The sequence below is a fragment of the Paroedura picta genome, chromosome 6, assembly GCF_049243985.1.
Source record: "Paroedura picta isolate Pp20150507F chromosome 6, Ppicta_v3.0, whole genome shotgun sequence".
Classification (NCBI taxonomy): Eukaryota; Metazoa; Chordata; class Lepidosauria; order Squamata; family Gekkonidae; genus Paroedura; species Paroedura picta.
Genome location: NC_135374.1, coordinates 75,397,911 through 75,421,348, shown reverse-complemented (window position 1 = coordinate 75,421,348; position 23,438 = coordinate 75,397,911). Strand labels below are relative to the sequence as shown.

Below are 23,438 nucleotides of genomic sequence, written 5' to 3'. Positions count from 1 at the left end.
TGCCTAGAAACAAAATGATGAAATTCTAATATTTAAATTTTATTAAGACATTTTAAATTATCTGAAAAAGCACCCTGAAAATTTTGATAAGAAAGGTTTGTGGAATAAAAATATTAAGCTATCAATTGCAACTTTCATCTGCCAGAACAATTTTTCCCCATGATCTATTAGAAGGTATGTATCAGCCTAATAGGTATGTACTAACAGGATTATTTTTCATCATGGGCCCTCTTTATTCCACCTCTTTGGTTATAGAATATAATGTAATATTTATAGTGTTCGTCATACTGTGCACTCACATTTTAAAAAGAAATTGAGAGCGGATGGCAATGTTAGAAAAAATTGACCTAAATTATTAGATAGCTGTGTTTTTAGTATATATGTTTGAAGCATAAGGATCACATCATAAGGATGTGCAGGGGGCATCTTATTTTTCCTTGCCCCACTATTTTCATTCCATGAAAGTTGCTATAAACTTTCAACATTGCCGAATCTTCAGTAGGGTGGGCACAACCCAGGAAAATGCAGTTTGGTTCAGTTCATTGTTCATGGATTGAACACAAACCGTGAACCATCATAGCCTAATGACCTGGTTCAGTTCTTGAGGTTTGTAACCCAGGAGGATGGATCCTATGTAAACTAGAGACATCAAATAGATATTGGGCTGATGCTCCTCTCTCTGCCCCCCATGTTTGGGGAATACTGCATTTATGGGGACCAAGTTACACCCCTCCCCCCAGAAGGGGTACTTTTTGAAGAAATTACCAACTACCATTTTGACAGGCATGAGCTCAGGAGGTTAAGGAATGTACAGAACAGATTCTGTGCAAGTTAGAGACATCAAAATCACAGGGAGCCTCCCCTGGATGCTCTTCTACATTACCTCTAAGTTATGTTGCTTTGAAGTTTGGTAAAAAATTAGAATGAGAGGAAATAATCTGTCAGAAAATTTACCATTTCACAAACCAGCACAAATATCCATGAACATCTGGAAAGTCTGTTTTGGTTGACCTGCCACGAATTTCACTTTGCGCACTATAAATTGGCCAACATTTGTCATAAAGCTTGTGAGCTGGTTCATGCTCATCCCTAGTCTTCAGCTTTCCCTCCTCCTGGGGAACTGTGCTTTCTCATGTATTTTTTTTTTCATTTATTCCCCTTCTCCTGGCAACCCACCTATTTCTTTTTCCTTCTCTCCTTTCTACCCACCAAGCAACCTTTTATTTGCCCTCTAGGCTATTATTATTTATTAACTTATGCCCTGCCTTTCACCACAATGGGGACCTAAAGCACTTCACAACATTCTGTTGTAGTCCATTTTATCTTCACAGAAACAACCCTGAGGTCCATTAGGTTAAGAAGGTTTGACTGGCCCAAGGTCATCCAGCAATTTTCAAAGGCAGAATAGGGTTTCAAAACCAAGTTTTCCAGATCCTAGTATGAAACTCTGAGCATTACACAACACTGACTTTTGTGAAGTGTCTGCTGTCAAACAGTAGGAAGCAGCCAGGCCTGAGTGAGTCATGCAAGCCAGATGGTAGCAAGGAAGCTCCCTCCATAAACTTGGAAATAGTTCGGAACTATATTTGCTTGACAACTGAATGGAAGGTAACTTAACTGAGAGACTCATCCTCTGAAATAAAACCTATATACTCTGGAGCTGTTTGTATTGTTGCACTGTTGTATTGTTTATTGGTTATACCACTATACTGTTAAGTTTACAATTATCAGTTATTATTGTACGGTTATTCACATGTTTTATAGACTGTTCCATGTATTGTTATTATGTTATTATGTAAACCGCCCTGAGCCCCCCAGGGAGGGCGATATATATATAATGAATGAATGAATGAATGAATACATGAATACATGAATACATGAATAAATAAACAAACAAATTTCTAAGCAAACAACTTTCCATATTGTCAGTTTCTAAAGCATTCTCAACAAAGAAAATTAATCTAATTTTCCTTGGACTGCCTACTATTCTATGAATTGTAATTAAATATTTGTAACACTAATGCTTATGAAAAAAAGAGAACTAAGCTAATACTGCAGAGGAAAGCAGCAGTTCTACTAACAGTCAAATATTCCAAGATCAATTTTAAAAGAATGCAAAAAACTTTTGCAAAACCAAAAACTTGAGATGGAGTTTTTGTATGCAGTATGATGCACACTGATTCACTTGGCCCAATTGTTTTTGACCACAGAAACTGAATCAGTCAAAACTAACCAGTCAGGATTATTTATTAGGAATCCTCCATATGAATGTACAGATGGAGTAAACATGGAAACAATCTCCACTTGCTTTCATGACAAAGAATTGGGCGAGGTGAATTAGTGTGCATCATACTTTTTTTACAGGTGGATTTTTAGATAACGACTCCAATATCAAAAGAAATTAAATGAACAATGAGATGAGGGGGAAAAGCAAAAGGTCAAATTTGAGCTTCTTCAGCTATGTGAATCAGCAAAGACAATTTGTTGAGTCACATTGTCCCCATGTATAGTCATTCTTCTAAAGAATATATCAAATATAACATCCATTTAAACTACTATCAACGAGCTGGCCTCCTACGTAGACAAAGAACTTACGAAGAATGTCTGGACAGTTGAAAACAACTGAATGTGCACTCTATGATCACACTAACAAAGCACTTTTATTCCCTTTATTCTCTGATAGAGAAATAACAGTCAACTTGAATGGTTTTAAAAGTAAATTATAAGTTTTAAATGTTTTAAATTGTTGTAACCACTGTAAATTATAAATCATTGTGAGCCACTCTGAGCCTCCAGGGAATGGGTAGCATATAAATTTGAGAAATAAATAGATAAATATGGAATTTCGTAATTTCTAGAGAGGAAGATAACACAGGCAACTTCCAGCATTGTGTGCTTAATATAAATAAATCATATATAAGAGTGGACCCATAGATAAAGATTGAAAACATGACACATAGTAGAGACAATTGGAGGAAGTATGAGAGTGAGATGCAGCAGAGATTATCTAATATTTATATTGTTGTTGTTAGTTGCGAAGTCATGTCCGACCCATCGCGACCCCATGGACAATGATCCTTCAGGCCTTCTTGTCTTCTATCTTTCCCTGGAATCCATTTAAGCTCGCACCAACTGCTTCAGTGACTCCATCCAGCCACCTCATTCTCTGTCGTCCCCTTCTTCTTTTGCCCTCAATCGCTCCCAGCATTAGACTCTTCTCCAGGGAGTCATTCTTTTTCATGAGATGGCCAAAGTATTTGAATTTCATCTTCAGGATCTGGCCTTCTAAAGAGCAGTCAGGGCTGATCTCCTCTAGGACTGACCGGTTTGTCCACCTTGCAGTCCAAGGGACTCGCAAGAGTCTTCTCCAGCACCAGAGTTCAAAAGCCTTAATTCTTTGATGCTCAGCCTTCCCTATAGTCCAACTTTCACAGCCATACATTGCAACTGGGAACACCATAGCCCTGACTAGACGCACTTTTGTTGGCAGGGTGATGTCTCTGCTTTTTAGGATGCTGTCTAGATTTGCCATAGCTTTCCTTCCCAGGAGCAAGCATCTTTTAATTTCTTTGCTGCAGTCCCCATCTGCAGTGATCTTGGAGCCCAGGAAAATAAAATCTGTCACTACATCCATTTCTTCCCCATCTGCCAGGAACTGAGAGGGCCAGATGCCATGATCTTTGTTTTCTAGATGTTGAGTTTCAAGCCAACTTTTGCATTCTCCTCCTTCACCCGCATCAAGAGGCTCTTTAGTTCCTCTTCACTTTCTGCCATTAGAGTGGTATCAGCTGCATATCTGATATTTCTTCCTGCAATCTTAATCCCAATTTGTGACTCATCTAACCCCACCTTTGTGTTGTGCTCCGCATACAAGTTAAATAGACAAGGCAACAGTATACAGCCTTGCTGAACTCCTTTCTCAATTTTGAACCAATCAGTGATTCCATGCCTGGTTCTCACTGTTTCTTCTTGACCTGCATATAGGTTTCTCAAGAGACAGATAAGAAGCTCTGGTATTCCCATCTCTTTAAGAACATGCCACAATTTGTTGTGCTCCACACAATCAAAGGCTTTAGCATAGTCAATGAAGCAGAAGTAGATGTTCTGGAACTCCCTAGCTTTCTCCATGATCCAGCGTACGTTGGCAATTTGACCTCTAGTTCCTCTGCCTGTACTGTATTTATATATGAGTGCCCAAATACTCAAAGAACACAACAGAAATACAAATATGTACTACAAACCACAGTATGTATCTTTGTGCCCATTTTAAGCAGTTAACAGGTGCATGCAAAGTTCTCTTAAATTCACTACTTTTCTTTCCAATATGGCACAACTTTCTACAGATTTCTAAAATGTACAACCTAATCCTGAGCACTTTTATTAGGGAGTAAATTTCACTGGGTCCAGTGGAACTTACTTCCCAAACTATATCATCAGTCAACTCACAAATCCCTCACTCTTGCTCTTATTCTTGCCAATTAAAAATATAAACTGACAAAGATGTTCCTTTGTCCTCTCTTTAGATCTAAGATGTCCTAATTCTGATAGTATTAATTTCCAAAAATGAAATGTTTGTCAGAGCCAATGATCAGGACTCATTGAACCAACTGATTAACAAATGCTCTGCTAACTTGGAATATGCACAAAACTAGGACTGCTAACTATTTCTTCTTACCATACAGCTGCAAAAGAGTAGAGAAAGAGTTGAGACTTCATAAAACATTTAGACTTTAGTCTAGGGTTGACAACTTTTATTTTATTTTTATTTTTTTATTTGACTTATATACTGCCACTCTCAGCCTGGCCGGCTCATGACAGTTTACATTAAAACAACCAAATTAAAACTAACCCCAACAATTTCCCAAATACAATTTAAAACAACTTAAAGCAGCATTTATGATGGTAAACATATGCCCTACTCCTCCGTACCCCAGTGCCTCAACTCTCCCATTCCCAGTTTCATGTCCAATGGTTGACCTCAGGTGATATTCACCCAGGGGGGAACCAATAATAGAAGAAAACAAGGGGGGGACCCAATCTTGTTACCCCAGTCTCAGCCCAGCCTTAACCAAATGCCTGGTGGAACAGCTCCCTCTTGCAGGCCCTGCAGAACCCAGAGAGTTCTGTCAGGGCCCTCAGTTCATTCTACCAGGTGAGGGCCAGGACCAAAAAGGCCTTGGCCCTGGTCGAGGGTAGATGTACTTCCTGAGGCCCTGGGATAACCAGCAGATTCATACCCACAGAGCGCAGAGCCCTGTGGGGGTCATAAGGAGATAAGTGGTCCTGCAGATAGGTAGGACCCAGGCCACGTATAGCCTTAAAGGTCAAAACTAAAACCTTGAATTTGATCCAGAAGCTAACCTGTAGTCCTGGTTTCGACCAGGCCGGGAGGTTGGCAAACCCTTAATGGCTGAACCTGGGATTGCACTCCAGGTTAATTAGGCTTTGGCTTTTTGCCATATAAGGTCGTGGAATGTCCACTGATCTCTTGCTAGGGGTTTTGCATGAACTGACCAATTGGGTGCACACACGCTCCTCAGGAATGTTCTTTCTCTACCTCTGTATAAATAAAGCTGGGCCATGTGTTCGACAGGCTTTTTACCCCAACTGCCTGGTTCGTGTGTTCTCTCTGGCCTCAAGCCCACAGGTGGTGGCCGCGACGCGATATAGGACGTTCTTCAGATCCCGGAGTTCTTCTTTCATCTGGTGCCACACAATATCTAGTGTGTCACGGATCCCAAGAGCTCTTTTCTTCTAGTGATTGTGAAGTCATTAGATCCCAGTGTTGTTCATCTGAAGGTCCCCCTGCTTGCCCAGACGGGAAGTCTGCATTGTACACTCTTCAGGTATGTATGGGGAATTCTTTACGTGCAGAACAGAAAAGTCATGTGAAAGAGTTAGGACAGGCCATTAAAGAATGCACGAGGCAGGCAGTTTGGGTAAAGGACCTCCAAGAGTTAATTAGGGAAATTAATTGTCAGTGTCCCTGGTACCCCCCCCCCAGGGGTCCATTAAGGCAGATGATTGGGAAAAAATCGGGAAGGAGCTGAAATCAGAACCTCGTGCTCCAATGTCTATTTTGCTGACCTGGGAGAAAGTCAGCCAGACTCTGGGCTCCATAGACAGAGATCCGGGTAATTTTCTGTTAAAAGAAATCCATCCTCCTCTTTACTCAGCCGCTCCCTCTGCTCTGTGCCCAGTACAGGATGGGGGCAGGTCACAAATTGCTGTTGCTATCCAGGAGGCACGCAGGACAGACTCTCTCGACCTTTGTGAGGACTGGGAGGGGCCAGCGTTTTTCCCTGTAACAAGGGGACAACCGCAGGCTAATGGAAACATCCAGTTGACCTGGGCCCCCCTGCCGTTCCTAACCGGCAACCAATGCATCTCTCTCTGCATAAGCTGGTTATGGGCCTTCCAAGATTACCTTGTGAGGACCTATGCAGCTGCATTCTGCACCAGCTGTAATTTACAGACCAGGGACAAGGGTAGGCCCGTGTAGAGTGAGTTTCAGAAGTCTAATCTGGAATTGACCATTGCATGGATCATTGTGGCCAAGTGTTCCGTGGACAGGTAAGGCGCTAGTAGTTGTGTTTGGCACAGATAGAAAAATGCAGTTCGGGCTACTTTTGTGATCTGTGCCTCCTTAGACAGGGAGGCATCAAAGATCACCCCCAAATTCCTGGCCGCTGGTATAGGTTTAACTTGCACCCCATCCAGGCAGGGGAGATACGCTTCTTGGTCCTGTCCTACAAGACCTCTTGAATACTAACTACAAGTAGCTAAATACATTCACATTCATATTTGAGAGCTGTGTGCGCATATTTCTATGACCTTCCTAATTATATGTGCACAATTGTACAAAGAAAGACACCTGAGGCTTAAAGTTACTTTGGTTCCACCAACAAAATAGAAAGAAGTTCTTCTGATTCAAACACGGGTGCTGAATCAAAAATATTTACAGAATATTTTCTAATTTTTAACAGTGCCAACCTATGCAGAATTACTCCAGTTTAATTGAAACCCATGGCCTTTAGGGTAGATTAATTCTGCATAAGATAATCACTATTAGTTTGGTAGGTTTCATTTTTAGGTACGTTTTCAGATTACTATCCTAGTCCTCGACTTAAATAAAACAAAAGGATATAGTTTATATAAAGGATATATAAATTTTAAGTAACCCAGGGAAGAGACAGGACAGAGTGGCTTTTTGCTCATCGATTTGGTTGGCAGTGGCATTGTTGAAATCATACACAATGGAAAAGGAATAGGAGGGGAGAGTTGAATCTATTGCACTCCCCCCACTGAATCTTCCCATTTCCCCCTTCTCAAAATTTCTTCTTAGATCCCCGCCAGCAGAATAGGCTGGAGGAAGCCTTTGCAAGTGAAGGGATTCAAATATTCAAGCAGGAAAGGACTGTGCCCAATGCCACAGTCTACCCTCCAAAGCAGCCATTTTCTCCAGGGAAACTGATCTCTGTATGTAAATTACATTACTATGTAAATGTTTTTAAATGTTTTATGTAAACTGCCCAGAGCCATAGGGAAGGGCAGTATAAAAATCTAAATAAATAAATGAATAATTTCAGGTGATTCCCAGGTCCCACCTGGAGGATGGCATCCCTATCTAAAACTACTACACCTGGATCCAATAAAAGGACTATACACATTCTGCACATTCGTCCCAGGTTTCTCTTTGCCCTGACAGCCATTTGTGGCCCTAAGAAAATATATTGTCAGGTCTTGCATGATTGCCAACCTCCTGGTGGTGCCTGGAGAACTCCCAAAGTTACAAGTGATCTCCAAATCACACAAATCATTTCCTCTGAATTGCTGCTTTGCATGATGGGCTTTATGACAGCTGAGATGGATGCTTCCTTGTTTTGCTCAGGCAAGGTGCTGCACACACAAAAATGAAACTTTCTTATTTAACCAACATTATGCTGTATTAGTGCTGCCATGCACACTGTAAACATGTGACTACCAGGGGCATGGCAGGGAGGTATGACCACCTGGCATCACTACTTGAAGACTGAAGAGTATTTCAGGGGTTACTCCATGGTCAAAAGACTGAAGAAGGCTGTGCTAGAACAACAGGTTGAGGGATTGCACTAGCTCATGCAGCAGTGTATTGGACTAGTACTGCTTTAGAGCCTTTTGGAAATACTGTCAATACAAAAGACATTTCGAAAAGCAGAAATAAAGACACATTACTTACCACAAGGCAAAGAGTTGCTATAATATGCTGTATTATTATGGATCCAGTGTTGCTCCCTCCAGCATATAATGGTGCCATCCTGGCAGTCTCGCGTATGATTTCTGTCTGCTTCAGCCCACATTCTGAACATATAGAGTTCACCAACCATCCCTTCCGGGGAAGGTGAAGACATGCCTGGCATCTCTGAGCAGCCAAGTAACAGCTGCCCATTTGGATGAAGTTCCCCACTTTTAGATATTTTTTTAGTTTTCTTCTCTTGGTCATTTATATATAAACTCACTTCCTGCAGATCACTTCTCCATCCTATGCATACTTGATACCAGGTGTGTTCATCCAATGCTTCCAATAAAGTTATTTCATTGCCAAATACCCAAAAAGTCAATTTGTCATGCTTTCCTGCAAGTCCAAGTTCATAGGTATTTCCAGATGGAGTGCCATTAAGTTCCTTTTTGTTGTAGACAAATGCAGTCCAAGAGTTTTCAGTAGTGTTTAGTTTCAGGGAAATGCAAACTGTGAAGTTTTTAAGGGCAGGCACAGAAATTCCGGGTGACAAAGTCCAGGCATCATTACATGCATTAAACACAGCACTGTATCGTCCTAAGAAACCATCCTCAGCTGGGGGGGAGGGGGGAGAAATAAAACTTGTTAATAACTTTCTTTTATTACCTGATGCAGTATTGTTGTGGTTTTCTGCACCTATATTCATGTTGTCTTGTGAAAAACTGTATCTAAATTCACAGAGTTCCTTTCATTCCTCTACAATATTGAAACAAGACAAGATGATAGAATTTCCATCTGTGGATCTCACATTGTTTTTAAACCTTAGATTGCAGCCTTGCAGAGCCTCAACTTGGATCAGGGCCATGGTACTGTGGGGCAGAGGGCATGGCTAGTCTTTCCTAATTTTTTGTTCTTATGAATGAATCCCAAATGCAGGTTGTCTGTGGGAAGGGGTAGGAGATAAGCATTTAGGGGTATATGAATATGCCAGGAACTGTGTCAGACTTGGTCCTTACATTATGTTGTAAGAGCTGCAGCAGCCCTGTACTGTCTTTCGTCACCGAGACAATATGAGCCAGTCCGTGTGGCAAAACCCATAGGACAACACTTTCCTACATCAGAAATTGTCATGCATAAAATGGGTTAATGCTGATATAGGAAGGATTTGCAGTGTAGGCTCTTCCCATGAGTTTCACAAATTACCTTGGTGGCATGTGAAGGTGTGAAGCTGCTATACTACCAAGGCAATGTAAGAACAGACTCCAAGTGATCTTGAGTCTTCAAACATTTTAATATCAGCTCTCAATTCTCACCTCAGCCCAAGTGGTAGTTCAATCAAAAGATGTTTGCAATATAATTTGCAAACTCCAATTAATGTACACATACAATGACACATACACCCCAAAAACCCTGAGGGCTACAAGATATGAACTGTGTAAATGTGGATTTTTTAAAATGCACATATATATTTATTTGCTTCTGTACTTTCTAGTGCCACAAAGTAAAATTACTCTTTAATGGGAATTACTGCAGGAAGAATATCAAACAAAACTCGCTCTTCCTTTCTCAATGCCAGGTGCATATCTCTTCTATTGACTGTTGACCTAACTTGCAGCTGGATCAGACCCAAACTGACTCTAGTCCACATTGTTCACTGCTGTCAATCTCGTTTATGCACTTGTATGTTAACTCCTGTAGCCACATAGAGTCCCAACATAGAAATACTTGAAAAAAATATCAAATGTTGTGTACTTAATCACAGAAAACTTGTATTAAGTATCTGATCCTTGTTTTTCAAGCTTAATATAGGGAATGTAAATTCTATCAAGTACAATACTCAGGTCTAACGTAGCACTAGAAATATTTCCTGATTTCGGGACAGCAGTTGCTTTTGATTTATACTTCTTGTGTAAGTAAAGTACTACTGAAGTGGCATTTCATGTACTTAAGGAACCTGGAAGGAAGTTATTTATGAACCCAATACAGGAAGGTGCAAGTCTTAGCCCCTGCCTGCCTTCTTCTCACCATTCTATTTGTCCCAGAATAGGAAATAACATCAGACCTAGCCAAACATTGGTTTTGTCTCTTGCTGTATCTCCCTGACTTTACAATCTATTAATGTTTTTCAAAACAGAGATTATAGGGCACACATAGATCTAGTATTTGGCTCCACCACACAGATATCTAGGGCAGGCTTTCTCAGCCAGGATTTCATGAAACCCTGGGGGTTCTTAACATCCCTCGAAGAGTTTCCCAAATGGGTGGGAATTAATTGATTTTGGATATATTTTTAAACTTTGTTAAAACATTTATCACATTTAAATGTTCATATATGGTCATTTCAACTGAGTTACCCCTCCCAAAGAGATCAATAACTGGGGGTGGGAAGAGGTTTCGGGTGGGCATGTAAACAGCTATGCCTCCCAACAGTATTTTGCATGATTGCACCACTTTGAGCGTTTCTTGAATGTTTTTTACACACCCCTCCCCTGGCCACCAACGGAGGGCAGGTGAATGGTTGCCAGATTCAGTCTGGGAAAATCCTGGAGATCTGAGGATGGAGCCAGGGGAGCAATGTGGGTTACAATGGCATAAAGTTCTCCCTCCAGAGGAAATAAACTTATAAACACTAATGAGATGCAGATATGATTGTTTGCTGATATGCAAACTGGATTCACTAATGCCAATGTAAACAATAATTTCAGAACATCATTTATGATGGACCTTTTATAAATATTACATCTTACCCATTACATACACAATGTCATGTTATATTAAAATATGTAGTTCGAGTATGATGAACGTTAAACATACTTTAGTCAGGGCCAAAGTACATGTTTGATTTTGCAAGAGTGAGTGGCAGGCGCATTGCAGCTGTGAGTCCCTAGTGCTAATTCATTATAAAAACAATTCAGGTAGAGATCACAGCATAAGAAGTGGAAGGACTCTTGTCCCCCCCCCTCCCTATTTTTCACAGGCATCCTGTGTATATGCAGACCCTTCCCCCATGGGGCAAATAATGTCACACTGGGCTATTTTGCATCCAGGAGATAGCATGGAGAAAAAGCAGTAGTCTCTCCTCCCCCTGCACCACGATCTCATTTTATATTGGCCGACTGCAAGTCCCTATGGAGAATTTGTATAAAACGTAGCATATAGTTTGATACTAAGATTCCTTGTGCCAGGGGGAGGGGAGGAGACCGCAGATTAGCAGTTATTATTACTGCGAGGAACTATCCCTTTAAAGGATTCACCACACACATTACAACCATGGTTTATTCAGAGAGCAGTGTTATTAGCTGTGAAGCTTAGCATCTCCTGAATGTATTTTTGAATTGGTATCAACCACAGGGCCCAAATTTGGATCAAGAATGTAGTATACAAAAGAAGTTTTCTTCCCCTCAGATCCCCTTATCCTGTACCATTTTTCCAACCTAAAATAGTCCCTTGGAGTATTATTTGTCCTGTTCAAGAAACATATTGTTTGCAATTAGACAAATATGTACTCTTGTGGATGTGGATTGTTTGGAGCGAGGCAAACAGTATCTTGGGGAGAATGCTCTGGCCCTGGTCTGAACTGGGGGCTTCAGCAGCTGATTTTTATGAACAAAAATGCTTAGATAAATCTTATTTATCCTCACAACAGGCCCATGAGATGGGTTAGTTAGGGAAAGAGTGACTTGCACAAAGCTACCATGTAATTTTTATAATTTTCCTAATTTAGATTAGACTGGGAACTTCTTCTCCTAAGTGTATCGGCCTTGGAGTACCACCTACAGCCTGAGATTTCCTCATTGCCTAATCAGTTCCCCTCTTGTTCAGAATGGAGAGGATGACCACTGGAATCCTCCCAAGCCCTTTCCAAGATCATACTACAACTCATGCACTGACAGAGCTCAACCATTCATGAACAAAGCAACTCTCACAAGGGGCAGGAAGCTGCCCTGCCTGCATGACAGTATCCCTGGCCTCGAGACCACTAAGCAGCTACGGAATGTAGATTTACGCATGTGACAGTATTGTTACCCACCCTGAGCTGACTAGGGAAGGGCGGGATATAAAAATAAATGTATTGCTACAAATACGTGCTGTAGAATCATACTTTGGAAGTATTTGTCAGACTTTTAAAAAACCCAGTTGGCAGTGACATTTTAAACAGATAACATTTGGATATGAGAAATAAGAACTTACCTCTGCCAGAAGTAGCAAATAGCAAACAAAAGAAAAGGAAGCTAAGAGAAATCTGGCATTTCAGTAAAAATGTCCATATTCTGTCAGCACAGCATTGGTGTACTCCACAAGTTATCATCCTAGAAGACACAAAGAGACAAATTTTCTGAAGCAAGGGTAAGAATAAAGATCAAGACTGGAAATATTATGAAACAGCTTTGTGATATTTCCTTAAATTGTTAGACATTAACATGGTCCAGGAAGAAAGTCTCTCCAAAGAATCAGATAAACAAATACAATAAATATTAATTCAGCTTAGAAATGCACTGCTAGTCTGCCAAAGGTCTTGCCTAAGAATCCTTTATAAGAGTATCATCAAGGGAGGCTAGTAATGGAGGACAAACTGTATTTCATTAAAACACCTGCGCGCTCCTAAACAGAGATATCATTCTAAGCCCACCCTTCAGTATACTCTGCTTAGGATAACACATGTTATCACTTGAGCAGAATTCCAAATCATATTCTCAGTTTTTGTAAAGCAGCTGTGATGCCCCAAATTCCATGGTGAACCCATGGTATGTACTACTAATCACGTACCATATTGAGCTTTTCTGCTACGAAAAAAACCTGCACAGAATGGGAGCTTTCCCAAGTCACTGGAAACCAAGTGAATTATTCTACATCAGTGTATGTTCCCATGTTTTTCATCCAAGCTCTGTCAAGAGCCTTGAAATCTTATCGACAGTATTCAAGTTAGTAGGTATGGGACCAGACAGACTTGTCAGGTGTTCTATGGCAGGAGACCTCCCATCATACCTCAGTGCTGCCTGCTGTGCTGGTGACGGAGGCAAGAGACAGTATTTCTTCACCACTATTGTAAAGTAAAGGTAAAGGTATCCCCTGTGCAAGCACCGAGTCATGTCTGACCCTTGGGGTGACGCCCTCTAGTGTTTTCATGGCAGACTCAATGGTTTGCCAGTGCCTTCCCCAGTTACCGTTTACCCCCCAGCAAGCTGGGTACCAGCAAGTGGTAGTCACCACTATTGTATTTGTACATAATTGTCCAGCTGAGCTGTTTTGTGTAGCTCAAATAATTTTATATTGTAGCCACAAGGAATTTAATTTTTTTTTTACAACATGGTGGCCCACAATGATCAATTCGCTACTTCCTTTGCAGACAAAATTGCCCAAATCTGTTTTGGTTAGTTCCTGGTATGGATGCATGTTCAGACCATGTACCTGTTGCATCTGCTTATATTATCTATATGAATACCTTTCATCTTGTGAAGATGAAGGATGTGGACAAGATCAATGGAAAGGTCAGACCTACCACCTGGGTTCAAGAACTTTCTGGCTGCCAGAAGGGGGTTGGCTGAGTGGGTAAGGGGAATAATAAGCACTTGCTTAAGAGCAGGTGTGGACTTCCTTTGGGTAGACTATGAGCTCCTTGCCTGTTTCTATCACATCAGGCACCTCTGATCCCTCAGAGCCAACCAGCTCCATTCTCTTCCTCAGCTGGACTGGAAGCTCCCCTTCTATCGTTCCTTGACTCTTCCATCAATTCCATCTCTGCTAATCCCTTTAGAAGGTAGTTTATTTCATTCAACTTTACTTGCTCATCCTTTCTTAACCCCTCCCCCCATCCCTGGATCTGGCTCACCCCATCATGCTTGTTCTACCCATGGGCTCCGTAAGTGTCCTTCTGGGGAGAAGTCTGTCTTGTCTGATGGTACCATTTCCAACTCATCCCAGACTTTGGTCTCAACCAACCTGTTTCCAAGCTGGGAATCAACCACTCTGGGCTCAGGCCCATTTTTTGACCAAGGAGTGTTTGCTGTGCTAAGCCAGCACACTTGCCCTAAGCTTGGCACTGAATCTTGTTCTGGCCCCTACAGTCCTTGTGTGACAGCCCTGACTCCAGCTACACTAAGCTCACTATGTTCGGGCCAGCCAGGACCATGGGCATCACTGGACAGGAGGGATTGTACCACTCATGCTTATGTATTTATTTATTTATTATATTTATATACTGTCCTCCCCGGATGCTCACTCAGCTTAAGGAGGCAGTGATTAGACCTGGCCTTTTTTTTTGGGGGGGGGGGGCTTACTAAGCCCTATTATTTTAAAGAACTACACCTAACCATGGAATTTAATACTACTTGGTCAATTTGATACCATCCTGACATTTCTGGTCTTCACCAGGTTTTATCTTTAGCTCACTGTCAGTGCTATATCAGCAATGTTAACTCGTTTACTAGAAGATATTTTTGGTTCCCATATGAAACTGGAATCAGAGTCGACATTGCAGTTAAAAGGTATTATATTTCCATTTCAAAACCACATATATCTGATACACAGTGAATTTATAGCACAAAGCATTATTTTGCAGTTTCCTGGGCTCTCTAGGATGCTTTCTAAAAAACATCATTCTATCTAACTCTCAACTGCAAGTTGGCCCCCTTTATCCAAGGAAGTGATTTGCTCCTGCAGTCCAGTCCAGTCATTCAAAGCGTTCTCATTTTAATACATTAAATTCATAAAAACATTTAGGTCTTAATTTAAAACCTTTTATTTTCTTCTCGTGCAAATAATAATCACTATCCCCTTCTTCCCCAAACAGAAATGCCCTTAAAACAGCAGAAATGTGTGGCTGGATACTGGCCAGTCTCTTTTGGGTCGATGGTGACACAGGATACCAAGTGCCTGCCCTGCCTTGTCTTCATAATGGTGTTCCATCCACTTTCCCCTCTCACAACAGCAAACAGCTTTTCAGCTCTGCCCTGTCAGAGGCATTCCACCAAGTTAGTAAAGAAAGCCTATTAATTGAGTTAAAGAACTGACAACTTAGACCAAGCATGTACATCTGACTATGATTAAATTACTTGAATAAGCTGCTAAAGTAATCATGCAAGAAGACCCTTGTTCCACACAACAGATCTGAAGATACTTTCTTGCAGTATTTCTGTGTGTGTGTTTTTCCAGTAGTCCTTTTCTTTTAATAAAAAATAAAACGCCTCAAGCCATTTCCACTATTAAAGATTTCCATTATGTTCCAGAACATAACAGGTCATATCCAAGAGCCATTTTAGTTCAGCTTTCTATTTTCATCTGTGGCCACCCTAATGCTCCTGGGGAAGCCTACAAACAAGGAGTAAGGCAAAGCTCTCTTCTTTTGCTTGTCTACATATTCAGAGAAACGTGTTCCCCAAATGTAACAGTTCTTGCATTCCTGACATCCAGGAGAATAAAACCACTGTAAATAATATGATTTTATATGAAATATACCTTTTGAATGAGAGGGAAAGTGGTATAGTAAAGCCTTGGATGCTAAAGCGGTGTAAGAATGGAGGCCACCAAGGAAGACTCTGCAGAGAAAGGTATTGACAAACCACCTCTGCTTCTCATTTGCCTTGAAAGCCCCTGGCCGGGGTCGCCAATCACTCAGCTACAACTTGATGGTCCTTTACACACTCATAGAGAGAGTGGGGGGGGCATTGAATAACACTGCATTTTAAATGACAGCATAATTCTAGCACAATCTCCAGATGTTCACCTATTGGTGGCCAGATTCCTCTTCACTTTGAGGGGATGTTTGCCAGCAAACACCCCTCTCCAGCATTGCCATCACAGTGTATCACATTGCCGTGCAAACAGCTTGCTTGGCTGAAATGTACAAATGGATATCAGTTGCATCCAAGCTGACCAAACTGTGCTGTCTGCTCCAAAGCAGAAATGGAAGTATACAAACCAGCCAGATTCCACGTTTCCAGGAGTTGCCTAGATTCCTTGGATTAGATCACTGGCCTCACAGGGGCTGACTGACTACTGGCTTTCCCTCCCCACTCAAAATAGCAAGGCTGCCATAGAGCTTCTAGAGGTGTTGCTAATTCCATCAAGCCAAATTCCCCAATTCCAATTTGGGTAACATACCCATTTTATATAGATCGGTACTGATAGCATGACCTCTTGAAGTCAGCAATCTTAATATTAATGGCAATATAGTAACATGAATATGACTAATATCAAAATAATAGCAATGCTCATTTACCAGCTTCTAACTGCCATTTCCTACTTAGACCTAAGCCTATAAAAGTAATGAAAAGAACAAAGAGTATTGTACTAAAGGGTCATTATTTGTTATTCTCATTATTTTCTGTGGTTATTAGAATGTCAGTCTCTTCCATCAGCTGATTTAATAATTCCATTGGCTTACAGAAATAGAAAAGCTATTTTTTTACTGAACCTTGGCATGAGATGGTGGAGTAATGGGGAAGGTGCATATACTGGAAAATCTTATGTCGCTGTGAAAACTGGCATTTTACCATCCATTGCTTTAGCAAAAGAAGTCACTTCCTTTTTAAAAATACCAACCATGGTGGTTTGCATACATTTCCCCAAGATGTACTAAGAAGTAAAAGCACCTCTAATTAAAGTCAAATCAACTCTGCAACATTTTACGCAACTTGCTCACTAGCAATAAAGTCTGCCTCCGTATCAGCCTTGCTCTCCAAAACTGACTTCACTCTTCTACTCAGTTATTACAGTTGATGATTACAATTAATACAGAAGACACCACAGAAAACCCACTGCATTTCAATGCCCCCCCTCGATTTATTAAAATGTGATTTGTGAATGGAATTGTAACATCATGCTGTCAATTGAGAACAGATAAAGTGGTTCTGATTTGCCCAGGAGGACTGGTTCCACATTCCAGGTAGTGACATGGCTGCCACAGCTTTCTGCAGTGCATTTCCTGGTAGCCCTGCAATGGCATGTTGAACTATTAGCTTCCTTCATCGCTCTTCAACAATTGGCGCTTTCCATTCTTTTCTTTTAAAAACTTCTCAATTTTTTCACAAAAATACAATAAAAGGGAACGCACTTTTAATCTTCATGTCCTTTCTTACTCAGTAAAAAATAATTCGAAAATGTTAACTTGGGGCAAAGCATATGCCCCCCCTGTCCTCCATAGCTAAATTGGCTTTATGGGTCTTGCATGAGCCACGTATCATAGGGCTGCTAGTCTTCAGGTGACAGCTGGAGATCTCCTGGAATTGAAACGGGTCTCTAGTTTACAGAGATTAGTTCCCAAGAAGAAAATGATTTGGAATGTAGACTCCATGGCATTATATCCTGCTGAGGTCCCCATCCTCCCCAAACTCCATCACCCAACTCTGTAGGAATTTCTCAACCCACAGTTGGCAATCCTAATGGCAGAGATCAATCTGGTGATCCATATGGCACTTGACAGACAAAACACAATGTGCAATTAATATTGCATTGACTGCAACAACAGAAATGGCTCTGTGGAGGAGGGAGTAGAGTAGCTACACATATCAAGACCATCTTGTGGTTCCATGAATAAGTTTCAGGAGATTGCCAGCTGTCTCACAAAGTAATATTTTTGAAGGCAACCTCAACATAGGACTTGCTTTAATATTAGGACACACTTCTAGCCATCTCACCCTTTTTCTCCTCTCTCTTAGTCTGTGCCTTCTTGCTACTTCTTAATTCTCTGCTGAATTCATCTGCACGTTTGAAGATAATTTGTGTTATGCTAGAATCTTACTGGTCATTGATCGTATCAATAAAGTATGAAAAAGATTTGTAAAGATAATTTTTATTTATAGGCTGTTGCGAATGCACTAATAGATAATAAAGGAAACAAGAAAAAAGAAATGACAGAATTTGAGTTCCGGAAACAAAAAATAAAAAGGCTGAATGCTAGCAGGAGAAAACCAGTTCAGGAAGAATTAATTAAATAAATAAATACAGTCAGGAGCCACTTTAAACCATCAGCAATCAAGGACACCTTTACTTATTGAAGTTCTAAGCATATTTTCTAGGTTGTAAAGCCTATTGACCCAAATAGGACTTATTTCTGAACAAACATATAAAATTTCACTGTAGAGCTGTAATCCTAGACTAGCAATGCATAACCCACTTTTGAAGTAAGGATGACCAGTGCAAAATTACAATAGGGAATGTGAGCTATATAAAGTGTCATGTAGAGCTACATTTACAGATCCAACATGCCGCTCTTGAAGTGCACAAACAGAACTACTCACGGCCTCTGAGAGGGCCAACTCGACCTTTATAGTTCTTTATGTTTTCTTTCTGCAAGCTTGGCAAGTTTACACACTACTGCATGCAAAACATGAGGAAGGAGGAGAGCTGAAAAGCTTTCTTGAAAGTTGAAGTCCTCAGGTTAAATCCCATGCACAACTGTATCAGACTGATGAAATTTACTATATATAAGATTCCTCCAGAACTGTGGTCATTGCTATTGCTACTATTTAGCGTTTATTTTTGATGGTAGTGTCTTCATGTTATAGTCTATCCACAAAGGACTGGCAATGTAAGATAGGTAGGGCAAGAATGGGGGGAGGGAGAGAAAGAATTAGCTGGCAGTAGAAAAGTAATAAATCATAACAGAATCAGCTGCTCAGGTTTTTGACCACACTGAGAGTGCAGCTAGATGAGATTATGATTGGATAGCCTAACGTGTAGGCCAGCCGTTCTCAACCAGGTTTCATGAAACCTTGGGGTTTCTTGACGGCCCTGGGTTTCCTGAAAGGGTTGGAGTTAATTATTTTTTAATATTAAAAAATTGTTAAACATTTATCTGGTGGTATGACCATATGTGGTCATATAGACCCCCCAAAAATTGCCAATAATGAGCCTGGAGAGGGTTCAAAGGGGAGGGACCCCTGGTAAGTATGTACACAGCTATGCTTCTCAAACATAATCTGCATGATCATGAAGTATTCAACGCAATTTATCAGTAAACGACAAACCTGCTCCGACCTTCTACCATTACGACTGTGAGCACAAAGACATGGAGATGTTTTAAATAAAATAGGGCATTTTTTCTCCTGAATTAAAAAAAAACCTTTGCAATACTGTAATGAACAAAGAGATCATAATCCCATCAAATTAACATCAAAGTAGCAATATAATGACGGAGTTCACCATAATTTAATGTCATCCCTTTCCTAGTTTACAACATTATCCTCTCTATTTCACCTTGTTCAGTGTTTTCCTCAGATTCAGAATTATTAATCTGCCCAATAGAATCTTTTTCTATCTGTATTGATCAGTACATTAGACATATACCCTGACAACAGAAAAAGAAACAGGAAAGTCTGCATTACATAAAAAGGAACTGATGATTAAAGTAAAATTCACTATAAATAATGCAGTCCGAAACCACACAAAGTACATTAGGGTTGGTATAGAATAAATTGTTTCTAGAAGAATGTCATTTATAGATATTAAATCAGTCTGATAGACAGGAGCTGAAGAGACCACGGCTCAGCCAATGTTCAACATTTTATTCCCATTAATTTCAATGTAATTTGTTCTTCTTTCCCACATTGAAATCTACATTGCAAATCAACTGGACCAGAAGTTTTAAAACATAAACACCACAAACACTGGCAAAAGAAGAGAAAGAGAACAAACAAAATCCACAAAATGTGCCCAGTATAATCTTGCCACCAATAACTAATCTTAGGATCTAAATTACATTGATGTAAAATTTAATGAAAACTTGCTTCCAAGGAAGCATCCTTACTCTGTATACCCATTTATCTTTAATTGCATAGACTTTTATCCAAGTAAATATGTACTGTGCTAAGGTAAATCAGTGGTTGACATTCTGTATGCTTTTATTCCCCACTTTGTGTTTCATTATCCTGATGGGGCACACTGGGAACCTCAATAGAAAGTATCTCTGCATGCAACCTTTCCTCGTGATAGGTATACACGTATTTCATAAAAGTATTTCATAAGTCATTTCCAAAAATATGTCTGGCATGTTCCAGCCATTGAGGGGAACCTCCACATTCAGCCCTTGTATCCCAGAGCCTGGAGGCGACATCGGGAAAGGCCTCAAGTCTATGCCATGTTGTTGGCCATCCACAGGAATTGGCTGGCTACTGTATGAAACAGGATGCTGGACTAGATGGACCACTGGTCTGACCCAGCAAGACTCTTCTTATGTTCCTTAACACCTGATTGTTTTTCATGGAAGAGTGAGACACATTGGCCTACTAAAATAGCTAAGTTTCTGGGTATCACAGCCTTGATATTTTCCCTGGTGAAAACTAGAAAAATGTGTAAGACATTAAAAAGAAGATTCTTTCACCTTATCCTTAAACTTATTGAAAAACCTGCATTCTAATGTGCAAATATTTTAAATCTGTTATAACAAATGTAAGCAGCTCTGAGCCCTCAGGGAAGGGTAGCATATAAATGGTATTAATAAAAATGAACAAAACGTTTCTTACCTATAGTACTGAGATACTACTAGTATCCTAGTAATAATTTACTTGTATCAGGCAATAAGTTGACTTCTTCAAATATTTACTAAATAAACATAGGGGAGGTTCTATTGTTATGCACCATGCAAACCCCATGTAAACCAATCTGAGAATTCTAAAGAATGGGATGCTGTTAAGCAAACACACATTTTAGTTTGTAGATTCATATATGCCTAATTGTACCCTTATCTTCAACTTCATTATTTTCTGTAATTTGATCATGCTTTAAAGTATTAAAGTGATTAGACTAAAGTATTAGACTAAAAGATTTTGGCTGTAATCGTAAACACCCATACATGGGAACAAACCCTAGTGAATATAGTGGGTAAAACAGCAGGCATACAATTGGGTTACAGGTTCCCAAAGAGTTTAGCTTGGTTTTAATTTTTCCACTGATGTTAATGAATATTGAAGATTGCATCTTTGACTGGATCCAACTGCAACCAGATATTGTTTTTTTTTTTTTTGGTTTTAAGTCAAGACTCTAATTAAGATTACTTACGCAGTACAATTCAGAAGTAAACCCCTCCCATCAAATCCATTTCCTAATCATTAAAATCATGATTGTGTTGTTTTATACTTAAATATTGCTGGTTGGACTGTAACTAAACATGACTGAGTTTAAGATACCTGCCTGAACTTGTTTTAACTCTCTTTCACAAAACTGACATTAATGGGACCTCAAAGCAGTTTACTTTGTACTATACCATGCCTATTATGAATTATGGGTTCAAAGTGACCTATCAAAGCCCATAAAGACAACAACATCAAAACGCTTATTCAGAATCATTGTGGTTTAATCACACCTAAGTACTTTTGTGTTTACACAATGTAAACATTAAACATCCTCCCCTTCTTCCAAGATGTATTAATGTGGCTCTCATAATCTATGAATGAAGCCTGTAAGTAAAACCCCAAATCAGGAGCAGCTGTTTACAGGGACCAACTAAAACATCACAAAGCAGAAAACAAGTTTCCAAGTTCTGATCTTGTAGCCTAACCCAGGATCCTGAGAAGAAAACCTTGCCACTTACTACTCTGGCATCCTCTACTTAGGACCATTAAAAGCGAACTCACTGCTACTGATCATCTATGTTATTCTGCTTGATTCCTTATTAAGGTGACTTGCGGTGTCCTCCAAATTAATTACAATGATTAATGTCAGCAGCCTACATTCCTGGAGGCCTGGCCAAGTCAGTACTTTTACCACTTCAAAAAACTCTCCAGCCTTCTTTAACCACACGTGTACTTAAAGGGATGCGTAACTATCTTTTTTGCAGGACACCTGCTTCTCTCTCCCAGCCTCACCGTCTTTGTCATCCGGGAAAGCCATTATTTTGGAGCTTGCCATTCCTTATGATGGCGCTTGCAAGCCATTAGGTTGGAGCTTGCTATTCTGCGATCAGAGCAGTCCTCACACCTGTTCACCTCCCCCGCCCCACGCCCGGTTCGCACAGCAGACCCACATTCCACGTCTTTCCCAAGAGGCTGCGGCCGGGACGGCAGGCTTGGTCCGTCGCTCCGCAACTTTTGCATGCGGCCAACCCGCCCGCTTCTCCGCGCGCGCTCCATGTGCCTGACGGAAAAACTGAGTCTCTCTCGGGCTGGCCCTGCCCAGGAGAGGCGGCCTCCGCGGCACCGCATCTTCCTCTTGTGAGCCAGGCGGCGAAGCCTTCGGGGGAGCCCGCAGCCCCAGCGAGCCTTTCGCCGGCGGGGCCTCTCCCCCCCCCCCCCGCGGGTCCCACCCCAAGAAGCTGCTTTGCCCGCGGCAGCGCTCCCCCTCGAGCCCCGCTGCCTGCCCCGCGGACCTCTGGCAAAGCTGGGAGGAGGCCAAGCAAAGTCCTCGCCGCCGCTGCCCGCCGGAGCCCGGCGACCCGGCCAGGGCGGCTCTGGAGGTCGTCCCGGCGCCGGAGTGACGCTGGGCTCCCAACCGGACTCCCGCCGAGGCTTCCTCGCGCCGCCTCTGCCCCCCAGCCCCGGCACCGAACAGCCCGCCCTCCCCCGGTCCCGCCGCAGCCCCAGGCAGAAGCCCCCACCTGGGCGCCCCGCGGAGCCTCGAGCAGCAACTGCGCCGCGCCACGCTGAAGGCAACGCCGCCGCGGACCTGCTCCTACGACAGCCGGCTAAACAGTAGCGGCGGCGGCGGCGGCGGCGGCGGCAGGGGAAGGGAGCGAGGGGGCGGGAGGAGGGACCTGGGCAGAGCCAGACCTTAGGCGCGCAGCGGGGGGGGGGGGGCGTCTGCTTTGCGCGCCGGGCTGCCTTGGCCATTTAACCGCTGGGGGCTCGTGGAGCGCAATGCGGAGGAGGCTGCAATCGACGGCATTTGCCTCTGGGGCATCTTGACCTAAACGCGCCCCCCCCCCCATGAAAACAGTCTTTTGGTTCCTCTTTCCTTATGAGGAAAAGCCTGAAGAACAGTCTGGGACTTTTCATTTTAGAAAAGAGAGGACTAAGGAGGGGTGACCTGTGTGGGGTAGAGTGAGTGGATGGGAAGAACTTTCTCTCCCACTCCCAAAGGATTGGAACCCCCGGGACTTTCAAGGTAGCTGGTGGGCAGTCGAAATACTTCCTAACACAGCCCAACTCAATACGGGGTGGTTTGCCAGTGCCTTCCCCAATCATTACCGTTTACCCCCCCCCCCCCCCCGCAAGCTGGGTACTCATTTTACCGACCTCGGAAGGATGGAAAGCTGAGTCGACCTTGAGCCAGCTGCTGGGATTGAACT

General features: G+C 41.7%; 1 protein-coding gene across 7 annotated transcripts in view; it reads right to left on the bottom strand.

Annotated features, from left to right (window-relative positions):
* ADGRG2 (adhesion G protein-coupled receptor G2) overlaps positions 1 to 22,876 on the bottom strand; it is a 72,468-nt gene extending 49,592 nt beyond the window's left edge. Inside the window, exons 1-3 of one of the 7 annotated variants that reach the window (XM_077343112.1) lie at positions 22,749 to 22,876; positions 12,410 to 12,528; positions 8,219 to 8,833 (exon numbers count right to left, since the gene is read on the bottom strand). In XM_077343112.1, the coding sequence (XP_077199227.1) occupies positions 8,219 to 8,833; positions 12,410 to 12,527 (733 nt within the window). In that variant the 5' untranslated portion in view covers position 12,528; positions 22,749 to 22,876. Of the gene's footprint in view, positions 1 to 8,218; positions 8,834 to 12,409; positions 12,529 to 21,746; positions 21,769 to 22,178; positions 22,385 to 22,520; positions 22,620 to 22,748 lie in introns of those variants that run through there. The other 6 variants (XM_077343113.1, XM_077343117.1, XM_077343111.1 and 3 more) reach the window with 6 other exon arrangements.
* Between the last annotated feature and the right edge of the window lie 562 nt (positions 22,877 to 23,438).